Source organism: Caloenas nicobarica, chromosome 1 (genome assembly GCF_036013445.1).
Source record: "Caloenas nicobarica isolate bCalNic1 chromosome 1, bCalNic1.hap1, whole genome shotgun sequence".
In the NCBI taxonomy this organism is placed as follows: Eukaryota; Metazoa; Chordata; class Aves; order Columbiformes; family Columbidae; genus Caloenas; species Caloenas nicobarica.
Genome location: NC_088245.1, coordinates 50,326,094 through 50,338,886, shown reverse-complemented (window position 1 = coordinate 50,338,886; position 12,793 = coordinate 50,326,094). Strand labels below are relative to the sequence as shown.

At 44.3% G+C, this 12,793-nt stretch overlaps 1 protein-coding gene across 1 annotated transcript; it reads right to left on the bottom strand.

Annotated features, from left to right (window-relative positions):
- Positions 1–4,050: 4,050 nt before the first annotated feature.
- On the bottom strand, positions 4,051–12,544 carry LOC135998546 (uncharacterized protein C12orf50 homolog). Its single transcript, XM_065651771.1, has 11 exons — positions 12,494–12,544; positions 11,465–11,606; positions 9,139–9,300; positions 8,607–8,684; positions 8,403–8,516; positions 7,669–7,788; positions 6,884–7,006; positions 6,449–6,652; positions 5,414–5,500; positions 4,718–4,809; positions 4,051–4,113 (listed from the first exon to the last, which is right to left on the bottom strand). Exons 1-11 carry the CDS (start codon positions 12,542–12,544, stop codon positions 4,051–4,053), a joined length of 1,236 nt encoding a protein of 411 aa, XP_065507843.1.
- Between the last annotated feature and the right edge of the window lie 249 nt (positions 12,545–12,793).

The following is a 12,793-nucleotide window of genomic DNA, read 5'->3' as shown; positions in this document are numbered from 1 at the left end:
CAATTGCCAGATTACACCTGTGCTCTGCACCGTTGGTCAGCCAGCGGGAAGGGGGACAGATGTGTACATGAAAAGCAGCTGCCAGCGGCTCCATGGGCACGAAGGGTACAAGGCTGGCTCAGCGGTGGTCACACCCAAGCTGGGGAAGAAGTACAAAGGTGTTGAAATGACTGGAAGTCCTCCAGTCTCTCTAGAATCACAGAATCACAGAATCACAGAATGTTAGGGATTGGAAGGGACCTCAAAAGATCATCTAGTCCAATCCGCCTGCCAGGGCAGGAACACCTAGGTGAGGTTACACAGGAAGGCGTCCAGGCGGGTTTTGAATGTCTCCAGAGAAGGAGAATCCACAACCTCCCTGGGCAGCCTGTTCCAGTGTTCCGTCACCCTCGCTGAGAAGAAGTTTCTTCTCAAATTTAAGTGGAACCTCTTGTGTTCCAGCTTGAACCCATTACCCCTTGTCTTACTGTTGGTTGTCACCGAGAAGAGCCTGGCTCCATCCTCGTGACACCCACCCTTTATGTATTTATAAACATTGATGAGGTCACCCCTCAGTCTCCTCTTCTCCAAGCTGAAGAGACCCAGCTCCCTCAGCCTTTCCTCATAAGGGAGATGCTCCACTCCCTTCATCATCTTTGTGGCCCTGCGCTGGACTCTCTCCAGCAGTTCCCTGTCCTTCTTGAACTGAGGGGCCCAGAACTGGACACAAGATTCCAGATGAGGTCTCACCAGGGCAGAGTAGAGGGGAAGGAGAACCTCTCTTGACCTACTAACCATCCCCCTTCTAATACACCCCAGGATGCCATTGGCCTTCTTGGCCACAAGGGCACAGTGCTGGCTCATGGTCATCCTGCTGTCCACCAGGACCCCCAGGTCCCTTTCCCCTACACTGCTCTCTAATAGGTCATTCCCCAACCTATACTAGAACCTGGGGTTGTTCCTGCCCAGATGCAAGACTCTACATTTTCCCTTGTTATATTCCATTAAATTTTTCCCCGCCCAACTCTCTAGCCTGTCCAGATCTCGCTGGATGGCAGCACAGCCCTCTGGCGTGTCAGCCACTCCTCCCAGCTTGGTGTCATCAGCAAACTTGCTGATAGTACACTCAATTCCCTCATCCAAGTCATTGATGAATATATTGAATAGTATTGGTCCCAGAACTGACCCTTGAGGCACTCCACTAGATACAGGCCTCCAACCAGACTCTGCCCCATTGACCACAACTCTCTGGCTTCTCTCCTTCAGCCAGTTTGCAGTCCACCTCACTACCCGATCATCCAGTCCACACTTCCTCAGTTTTGCCGTGAGGATGCTGTGGGAGACGGTGTCAAATGCTTTGCTGAAGTCAAGGTAGACCACATCCACTGCTCTGCCATCGTCAATCCACCTTGTTACGTCTTCATAAAAGGCTATGAGGTTGGTCAAACACGACTTCCCCTTGGGGAAGCCATGTTGACTGTCCCTGATGACCCTCTTTATCCTTGATATGTCTTAAGATGGCACCAAGGATAAGGTGTTCCATCACATAGAAGCCTATGAATTTTTCGTAATTCAAGTGTCAGCAGCCAGCCCGAGGACTAACTGCAGAGGAAAATACCGCCTGCCTGACCACTGGGACTTTGGCACTGGAACAACCGCCGAAAACAGGCGGGCGGGGCCGCCCTGACACAGCGGGAGCCGCTCTGGAGAGAGAACGGCGGCTGGAGCCCTGGAGCTGCCCCAGGCCCGCGGCCGGACCGGGCGGCTGTGAGCGGGGGTGCCCCCGCCTCGCTGCCGGCTGCCGGGAAGGGGCCCCGAGGCCACCGCGCCCGCCCTGCCCTGCGCCGCCCTCCCCGGCGCTCGGGTGCGTGGCGGGGCTCGTGGCGGGCGGGCGCTCACGGACTCCATTTCCCGTGGCGCAGCGCGGGGCGGTGCAGCCGCAGTTCCGGCCGGCGCTGGTCCGGCGGCGGGAGCGGGCGGGCTCGGGTGGCCGGGGCCATGAGGCGGCGGGGCGCGGTGCAGCGGAAGGTGCCGTGTGTGTTCGTGACCGAGGTGAAGGAGGAGCCGTCGGCCAAGCGGGAGCGCCAGGTGGCCGAGGCGGAACGGGGCCGGGGCCGGGCCCAGGGGGAGTCGCTGGGCCGCGGGGAGCGGCGCCGCACGGCGGGGCGGAGCGGGGTGGACAGGCAGCGGCAGCGGCCGTGTCAGACCCGCCCGGGCCGGCTGCGGGGAGGGGGACAGCGAGTGGCGGGAGGTTTGGCTGCAGATCTTGAGAGAAATGTGCGGTCCGGGTTTCCATATGGCTCCCCGCCTTAACTGCGGGAGAGAAAGATCGTTTGGGAGCCAGTTCAGGTGTGTCCCCCCCTTTTGCTGCCAAGTGCATCCAGGTGTGCACCCCGATGCTGAGTTTGCTTTGTCTGAGTTTGGGCACAGTCGTGGCAGGAACGCGGCTGCACTGGGAGCCTGTGTGGAGCCGTTTTGCTGTGCCCACCTGTGAGCCCTGCAGAGACAAAACAACCTTGTTTCTCATCTTTTTGTTGTGCTCAAAGCAATATCAGGCTTATGAGGGAAGAATTTATTTGAGGCTGCAAGATGTGGAGTATGTAGCAAGGTGACAGTAATGGAGCCCAGTCAAAGGTAATTCTTGCCAAGATGTAACAGGCAATGTCCGGACAGATCGGGGTGTCATTCGCCTGTCTGCTGTAGAGCTCCAACTGGCGTTGTCCAGTCTCTTCTTGAACACTGTCAGGCTTGGGCCGTGACACCTCCCTGGGGAGCCTGTTCCAGTGCTCCAGCACCCTCTGGGGGAAGAACCTTTTCCTGATGTCCAACCTAAACCTTCCCTGGCACATGTTCCTTTAATTCCCTCAGGTTCTGTCATTGGTCACCAGAGAGATCAGCACTTGCCCTTCCTTCTCCCCTTGTGAGGAAGCTGTAGAGCATGATGAGGTCTCCCCTTAGTCTTCTCTTCTCCAGGCTGAACAAACCAAGTGACTTTAGCTGCTCCACATATGGCTTCCCCTCCAAACCCTTCACCAACTTTGTAGCCCTCTTCTGGACACTCTCCAGTAGCTTTATATCTTTTTTTATCCTGTGGTGCCCAGAACTGCACCCAGTGCTCCAGGTGAGGCCGCACCGGTGCAGAGCAGAGCGGGACAATCACCTCCCTGGCCCGGCTGGCAATGCTGTGCTTGATGCACCCAGGACACGGTTGCCCTCTTGGCTGCCAGGGACACTGTTGGCTCATGTTCAACTTGCCATCAACCAGAACCCCCAGGTCCCTCTCTGCAGAGCTGCTTTCCAGCATCTTGTGCCCCAGTCTGTATGTACAGCCAGGGTTGCCGTGTCCCAGGTGCAAAATCCGGCACTTGCCCTTGTTAAACTTCATGCAGTTGGTGATTGCCCAGTTCTCCAATTTGTCCAGATCCCTCTGCAGGGTCTCTCTGCTCTCGACAGTGTCAACAGCTCCTCCCAACATTGTGTAAGCAGCAAGCTTAGGATTCCCTCTAGTCCTGTGTTCAAGTCATTTATGAAGACATTGAAGAGTGCTGGCCCTAAGATGGATCCTTGTGGAACCCACTAGTGACTGGTGTCCAACCCAACATAACCCCATTTACTAGAACCCTTTGAGCCCGGCCCATCAGCCAGTTGCTCACCCGCTGCATTGTTGTTTATTCAGCTGTGTGCTGGACATCTTGTCCAGGAGAATGCTGTGAGAGACACTATCAAAGGCTTTACTGAAATCTGAAAACAATTTATTTAATCACAGTACATATGCATTAGAACTTCTGTTATGCAGTAAAACTTCTGTGAAATACATTAGGGGAACACTCAGCTTAGAGATTTTTTCATCTCCATGCACATATTTTACTAGGAGTCTTGTGGTGAATAGCCACAGTCTTTAAAAATCATCTCAACTGTCTAATTTTCGTAACAGACACAACTTAGTGAATATATTTAAAACCTTAATATATGACCATACAGAACATACTTTCCTAATTTCCATTTTTGTCACTTTTGAAACATTGGTGCATCTCGTTTCACTTTAGAGTATTGTAATGTCAACCACTCGCTTCATCCTATTCTCCGCTCTGGGTATCGTTCTTGTTTTCTGTTCACTTGCATGTCGTTTTGGCTCTGTTGTCAAAATAGATATACAGAAGGTTTTGTACATTATTTACTAGAATAAATCTATAGATGCTCTTTCAGAAACAGGTTAAGAATTAAACTTGGAGCATGAGATAGAGGTTGTAATCTCTGCTTTCAAGGCAGCTGTAAAATGTATTAATGGTCCTTAGGGTATCAGGAGAATGTTCTGTAGCCCGAGTCCTTTTATGAATTTGGAGCTCGGCTGATCATCGTTCAGCTGTTGCAGATGCTTCACGAGCAATCAAACAGACAAACAGATCACACTCCTGTGGTCTGTGCTGTGCTTTGTCCAGCGCTACGAGCCAAAACCCACTTGTTGTAGCTCCTCACTTTGAAGGCAGGTACGTATTTTGCTTTCATATGAGTAATATTGTAAAACATTAGAAATCCTGGGTTAGTTTTACAGTCAAAATTACATATCTGCAAACAAACAGAACTACTCCCTGGTCATTCAGATGACTCAGCACTGCTTAGAATCTTGTGGGTTTTGGCTGCAAAAGCTTTAAGAGCAGTTTTACATTTTCTAGGTGGGGAGAGTCCTGTCGCTTTTGTGAAGTAGACTGCATTGTAAAAATTTTGATCAAACAGTTACCTGAATGGTTGTTCCAAATTTAGGGAATGTTTTTGCATGTGGATTTCTTCTCCTCCAAGTTGGTGCATTGTAAGATCCTGAAGTGTATTTGTCTGTAGAAGAAACATAAACATTGTTTCTGAGTTCAGCTACAATTTCAGGAAGGACTCTCTTAGGCTGCTATGTGAATTAAATATTACATCAGCAGAAGTATCCATGAAAGCATCAGGTGAATCACACATCATGTCTGAAATACAAGCCAGTGTTAAATACAGACTTTCTCCCCAGTACTTTAAAGATCATGTGTAATCTTGCAGCGTTTCCTCAGGCTCACGGGATCTTCCAAACGAGGCGATTCTGCCACGGACACCCGTGACTTGAACAACGTCAATATTCCTGTGTTCAAAATCTTCCCAAAGGCATCAATTGCTTTTCAGTTAAACAAATCCATAATCCAATCTCCTCTTCTATCCCTGCTTGTGCAAGCACTAGATACATGGCAAACGGATGTTTTTGTGCTGGGCAGTTGATTGTGCATCAGAGAAGCTGCCTAATGACTAAGTGTTTTCTGTGAAATTTGGTTAAAAATATTATTAGTTCTCTTGTTTTGTATTAATTCCATCTTAATTCCATTAATTCAAATCATTAATTGCAAAATAATGCTACGATTTTAAGTTTGTATATAGCTATTAATACACAACATGTAAGCATTACAACAGTTTTCTGTTTGGGTCGAAAATCTTCTATTTGTGTCAAGCTGATTCTTTGGTTTGGAGCATTTCCGACCATATGGCTCAGGTACTGCTGAAAAGAAAGGTAGTGACAATGGTAATGGTTGTTCTTATGACAAAAAAGCTGATCACCTTTTTTTGTGAAATGCTCTTTTTTTAACCTGGCAATTGATTAATTGTGTTATTCAGATGAAGAATGTTCTCTTTGTAATCTCTCTACCAATCTGTCCACATTTAATCAAAGCAAACATGAAAAGAAAAAAAGTAAAACTGTTCATCTCCAGAATAAAGCAGTACCGTTTGGATTAATTCGACTTAACATTATGAATCTTTGGGAAGGGGTTACTCTGTCGGAGTGAGATTCCTTTTATTGGAAATGAAGACAGGGAGGCACCTCAAGATGGAGATTCAACCAGTCTTAGAAGAGATGACTGAACCTGGCAAGATGAAATCACTTTCTTAACTTACGATTATTGAAATTATTTACCACTAAATTTCTACATGAAGTGAGAGATGAAAACAACAGAATTATCCAGAGTAACCATGGAAAAGGAAAGCAGAAAGGCAAATAAAACCCAACTGATGTACGAGGTTGTGAGAAGCTGTATTAGCAAGTTGAAAAGACAGTGTAAGATGTAAAATTACGGTTACATCTGAAACAGATTGCCAAAAAGCAACACATAGGACTTCTTTACGGAAGATGAAAATAATACTAAATTATAAAAATAGGCATGAATCCATCATGCTCCAACATGAAGTTACATGGACTACTACAAGTTATTAAATATTTCAGAAGAAGAAATCAGATAAAAGAAGCTGTAATTAGTGGCGGTCAGTATGTTAGTACACATCAGCACATCATTGCATTCATTGCTCTTTGGGCAGAGAAATGAATTCCTGCTATGAAGGCATTTAGGCAGAAATGACTTAACAATCACCTGCAGGGACAAAAACGAAAGCAGCACAATACAGACAGGCACATTTGAGGCATTTTAAGAATCCTGTGTAAACAGGAGCCCACCTGTAGATCCGCTGAACTTTGGTTCCTGGTTGACGTTGACAGTGCGGTAGAATACATATGCTGATCTTCGAGGTTCTGAAGAATCACAATAAGTCTTTCTTCCAGCTGCTCTCCCACGAGGAACATAAGCAGCAGTTTCATCATCCTTCCTTTGACCCCTTGGTTGGTAACTTGGTTTTCCTTTGGGGTCTGAAATGTGAATTCCTAAAAGTGAAAAAGCAAATTAAATGAAAATTTTGAGCTGTTCGTCAAAATTTGACATACTGCAGGAGCCTGGAGGCTGGAAGACAAGATTAATACAATGTTCTTTGTGGAGAGTCCAATCTAAATATGGATTGTCCACATTTGACATTAAGAGAAATTAGGTAGGTAGTCCTGGATCATCTAACAGTTTAGTAAATGAAAATGAATAAGCCAACTGTTTTCTCAAAATACCTTTTCCTGGTACCGTATGAGGTGAATTTCTTGGCTCCTCAGAAGTCCATTTATTCTTCTTTATTTCTTTGGAGTGATGCTTATTTACCAGCTCACTGTGGTTGTGTTTAGGGTTTACAGTTTAACAAACATTGGCTTTAATCCACAGGGACATTTGTAAGAACTGAGAGTGAAAAGTTGTATGTAATTTGTGTGTGTGTCACAGGGGGAATAAACCCTTTTCCAAAGTCAAAGTATGACATCTGCATGGGAACCCAATGCAAACAGACTCCAAAGTGCAGGGTGACAACTTCTGAGCCTGAGCTGCCTGTCATTACAAGAGAACTCAGCAACAAAACCACAACCCTTAATATGTTCCTCTCTGCCCCTGCTTATTTCTCACCCCTTGCACATGAGGGATGCTTTGCCTGTGTCTCAGTTGTACCAGTTCAGCTACATGTTGTCCTGGAAACTGAACGACTAAAACAACGCGGCATAGAAAATAACTTCAGTTGGCAAAAGGATTACTTGAATCGTCAGGCACTTTGGTGATACAGTTCACAGCACGGGCCCACACAGAGTCTTAACAGCTGAATGCGCATTGCTGACATGGTGACAAACAGCGTTGCGGAAATACCAAGGAATGGCGGGAGATTCAACATTCCTATAATAGATTCACCTCCGATGTGAATGTACCTGGTGACTAAGGGTATTATACTGTAGTTTAAGGCGTGCATATTCAGTTACCTTATTTACCACAAGACAAGATGTTAATCAATGAGAAGCTGATGCTAAAGGGTATTTACCTCCATTGTCAAAGGATCGACGATCTCTTGTGGGAATACGCTCTGTTGGTATTCTCCTTCCTGAAATCTCTCCTTCTCTTTTTGTATTAATAAATGTTCTGGGAATTCTACTGCCATCACCTGGAAAGGCAACAGAAAGGATGTGTGAGCTGCTTGTGTGTAAGCACAGGGACTGGCCCTGCCATTCTCTTCCTCCCACCTCTGTGAGATAGTGATGAGTGCAATTTCCTTTAACCTCTCGTTTTATATTCTTTCTCTTTTCTTAGATGTTTGGTTCCTGTCTACTGTAACTGATGTAGAACTTTCATGCTCTCTAAGACAATTCCATAAAATGCAGCTTAAAGACAAACTATGGCTCCGAAGTAAAGAACCAGCTACAAATTACCTGCTCATTCTTTAGCTTCTCACTTTTCATGAATTGTATTGATGAATCTTACCTGATGAAATTTATGTTACAGTTGTATATCTCTAGAAAGTATACATGACGTTTACAGCCCGTTTCTACCTTTTCCATCTGCATTTGATACAGGTAGTCACCACGTGTGTGACACTATGTATGTATATATATGTGGGGAAAAATTAATGAAGTATTTTACTGTTCTTCGTAATATGCTGTCTTTTATTGTCACTAAATTAAAAAAGAGGGGAGGAGGGGCAAGGTATCTAGTAGTTTGTCCCTGTAAGTGTAATCCTAAAAGTGGTACATATTGTCCAAGAAGATGAAAAGTCCTTACCTTTCTGCAAGTCTCGCTCGGTAGCTTCCAGGAGTAATTTCTCCTTTTCCCGAGGTGAAGACACAGTTTCTGCTGATTGGTGTTCGTGAGGGTATTGGATCCTGTAATACTCTCCTAAACATAGCCCGAGAGGGAAAATAAACCCAAGGCTTAGTATATTGGCATTGTTGCTGTTTAGGAAAGAGTGACTGATTTCATATTTACCAGTTTTATAGCATATTTCCTTTATGGCTCTTTCCTCTTCAATTTCTGCAGCAGTCTTAGGCACCCAATTAGAAACATCTGTAGGAAATAGTTTTAAAAGATTACTAGGTATCCATACAAAGACCTTCAGCAATTCTTAATAATCAAATACCATCATGAATTTCTCTGAGTGAGATACAGTCAACGCTTTAATAACTACATTTAAAAAATACAAAGCCAAAACAAATATATAAAAATATGCATAGACATTCAGTTAATCTAGTGAATTGTGTCCCCAAATTTAGAGAAAGTTTGAAGAGTATTTGATGGCCATCTGAATTGTGGATCACTTTTCAAATTCTATTTAATGAAAATGGGGTATGTGGATGATACTGCTATTGAAATATACAAATAGGCATTTCACAGGAATTAGGACGTTGCCTCAATTCTGGTGACTACTGGTTCCAAGATATTGGGGATCAGCTGGAGACTTGTGAAGTGTCGAAAAAGACCCTATTCTACTTTTTTTGTAAAAGAAAAAGAATGTGTTTACAGTTCTCTTCCTCATCGTCGTCCTCTTCATCTTCTTCATTCTTGAGGCTTATAATCAGTGGAGCATGAACTGGTAGGAAAATATTCTCTTGATTTCGGAGTGATTCCTGATGATGGGCTGGATGCAGAATCCTTTCTTGGCCCCCCTGTTGCAATGACACATCTGCAGAAAAGAACATTATATTTCTGTTATTAGGAGGAACTAAAATATCAAATCCAGGTTCAGATCAGGAGGTGTAACTTTGAAGTCTTTATCCTATGGAAGGGATCATTACATAGGCACATTGTGCCTTGTGGTAAAACTATTGCGCGGAGCTTGGCAAAAGAGCATCTTGCAACAACAGAGAGCATGAAAAAACACGGGTTGTATCTCCTCTGAAAGAACAGATGAGGAATAAAGCCTTTTGAAAAGAGGAACATTTTGATCATTTGATGATGTTTAGAAAAGGCTGGATATCTCTTCCAGCTGGTGGATCCACTAATTTCAGTCAGTATCCTTCTTTCTTCCAATGCGTTTCAAGGTCTTTACGGCTTAGGGAAACATATGAGTAGTAATACCTGGGCTGAAGTGAATACAGGAGTTTTGGACCCCGGCTGTGAACATATTTTAAATATGCTGAATTACAGGCAGACCAGTATCACTCATCACGGTGTCATCCTATAGAGAATTTAGCAATGCTAAGCACTGCATTACCCATTTTTAGCTTGCAGACACATTTTTTCTGTCCAAATTTTCAGAATCACAACTCTCTTTACGAAGTACAAAATGTGTATTTTGAGAAAGATTATGAAGTTCATGAAAATAATTTACACTTAAATAAAGGAAAATCAGAAAAGGCATTCTTTTCTTTAGGAATGTACACCAAAACTGGGATACCATTTTCAGAGAGCCAGGAAATGCAACTGGCTGAAAATAAAAATGATGAAAAACGGTGAATCTCTTCACATTGTTCAAACTGACCAATCTGCACTTGTAGATACAATCAGGGTTTTGTGCATTATATTAAAAATACTAAGGTTGGTTATGTTTTCCAATTCTAAATAAATAGCATGAAGCATAGGCATTTTCTTTTATTCCAGTTGCTCTTATTCTTGAGCATCTCTTGCTTACCTGCGTATCATAATAAACCTATTTTAGTAACACTCCTGCAGATCAGAACAGTTGTATCTCATGCAAGAAAATGTAAGATACAATTTTAACTTGATAGTTAACTCTGTCACTGCCCAGAATAGCATATTATTAGCTCCGGACAGTGTAAGCCAACTCCACCTTAAATTGGTTTAACAGGATTTCTAAGTATTAAAAAGGACAAATGCAGTTAAAATGTTTGCAATGCTATTCTGGGACACATGGCCTTTGAATGTATGCATTTTTCAGTAAAAAGGTTTGGGTCTATTTTCTCGTTCTGTTTGTTGTACATTGCTCTTCTAGAGGTTATCCATGTCCATGGGGCCTCTTGGGCATCTTCTCTGACTCACACCACACCCAAAATGTGCCTACATTTTATTTACAAGAGCACCAGCTGCCAGGGGTCACTGCTGTGGATGTGGGAACTGTACGGAAAGCAGTGTGTGCACTCACAGAAAGAGCACTCAAGTTCTTGCCTTGCTCCTCTGGAGTTGGTTGGCTCAACACGCCCACATAGGACACGCTAACTTTCCCTGGGGGAATTTCTGGAACACAAGGTGTTTGCTTCTGACTAGAGGTCTCTCTGGACTTCTCTCATGACACCTTTCTCCAGCTCTGGAGCTCAGGCCCATGAACATCTCCATTTTAGTGCCCTTGCTCATGCATCTGTGACAAGTCACGCTGACTTGCTCTCACTCCAGCTTCTGCCTGATTTCTGACACCTGTCTTGGTTCCCTGCTCCAGACACTTTCCGTGTTACAGGTTCCAGCTGTCTAACAGGACTCCTGGTAGCCAAGAGCTCCTCTTTGAAAGGAATGTGGAAAAAAAACCAACTTGTAATAGTGCTTTTTTATTTTCCAAAAATAATTTGATTTTCAGATATTATGTAACCTTGCAAATGATTACTGCAACATTTCTACTCTGTGGATCCTAGCAACCTAAATCACCACTTGTGACGTCATCTTTCCTGCAATACGAAGATCCGTAACAGGACAGCTAAAAAAGTCATTTGGCAACTCTATTCAAATGCCAATACAATTCCTTTCTTTGCCTTGAACTCACTGCGGTAGCAGATCCTACCCCATTGATTTGCATGGTACATTTTGAACCTTCATAGGGATTACTGAGCACGGCAGGGACATTCTTGTGTATGTACTTACTCTAATGAACAAATAGTAGAGAAAATATTTTTACTCACTGTTACTAGGCGGCAAAAAAAGTCCATTTATATTTCGAGGTTTGCTATGATGGAAGGCACAACTGATCCTCACACAGCCTGAGGGCTGTTTTTCCCAGAAACAGGCGATGTGGCTGTACTTCTGCTGCAGGAGAAAAGAGTTCTCATGTATTGTAAGCAGAAAAATAAAAATGGACTAAATGGATGGGTACACGGTCTAGTGCTGTGAACATATGAGTGCAAATCCTACACTAGACTCTCTTACCATTAATAGACATGGGTCCTTGGGAAATAAGGAGTAGGAAATCAAACCCAGAAAGATTCCCAGCAAAAACTAAAAACTAAAAGTTTGGGAATTGATGTTCTGAGCGAACATACATTGCACTGCTCACACCATCTCCCAGCTGTTTGTACATTTGAAGGTAAGTTTCACCCAGATCCAGACATTAACAGCTGGGTCTAAGAGCGGCATCTCCAAAACACGTCACGTTCGGACTGTAGTCAGTACAATTGGGCCATCTCCTGAGACACGCTGAGGTCTGGAGCCCAAGCCCAGCTCCCAGGCAAATGCCTAAATCCCCATTGTGGAAATGGATGCAATAATGGAGAGCCCAACACCCAACCCGGGATTTTCAAGAGGTGGAATTTAAATATTCATTTGAAGGACAAACACATATTGCAGGACTTACTTTTCAATAACTGCTTTTGCAGTACTTCAGATAGGCACTATAAGCAGAAATTATAAACGTGGCATATGTATTCATAATCAACATAATCCTGATTCAATACGAAAGATGAGTGATCTTCACGCGTGACTTTTATATGTTCCTTGAGTATCTGAGCGCAGTTCACATGAGAAATTGTCCATGGTTCACTTGATCATTACCTTTTCTCACCACTTCCAAAAGTCCGATATTTCCTCTACCGATGTGGCCATGACCCAGCCAGAGTGAAATATCAGCTTCTCTGTTTACATAACAGACCTCCCTGTCAACATGGCTATATCAAGAAACCAAGGATCCAAAGCACTCTACAATCTACAGCATTTACCTGTGGGTAGGAGGAACGGTGGAAATAGCAGTCATTCCCAACTGCGGTCATTTTCACCTCTTGCGCTTCTCCTCCACGCTCTTAGTACCAGCAGAACATACACGCAAACATTGAAGCTATGAATACTGAGGCAAAACAATGTGATTTCCTTGAAAGCAGCAGGTTTCTTCTAAAAACTGGGCCTTCACAGCCTCAGATCTGCTTCTGTCACAAAAGAAGACCCCAAGTGACAGCAAAAGGCAGTCGAGTGAAGGAGCTGGTGCCTTCTGCAGCCTTGCCGAACCGACAAAGGCAGTTGCC

Coding starts and splice junctions, on each gene's coding strand:
- LOC135998546 (XM_065651771.1), bottom strand. CDS start 12,544: ATGACCGCAGTTGGGAATGACTGCTATTTCCACCGTTCCTCCTACCCA. Junction 9,301..11,464: donor TTTTTTGCCGCCTAGTAACA/GTGAGTAAAAAT, acceptor TCTTTTCTGCAG/ATGTGTCATTGCAACAGGGG. Junction 5,501..6,448: donor AAAGTTCAGCGGATCTACAG/GTGGGCTCCTGT, acceptor CTTTCTTTTCAG/CAGTACCTGAGCCATATGGT.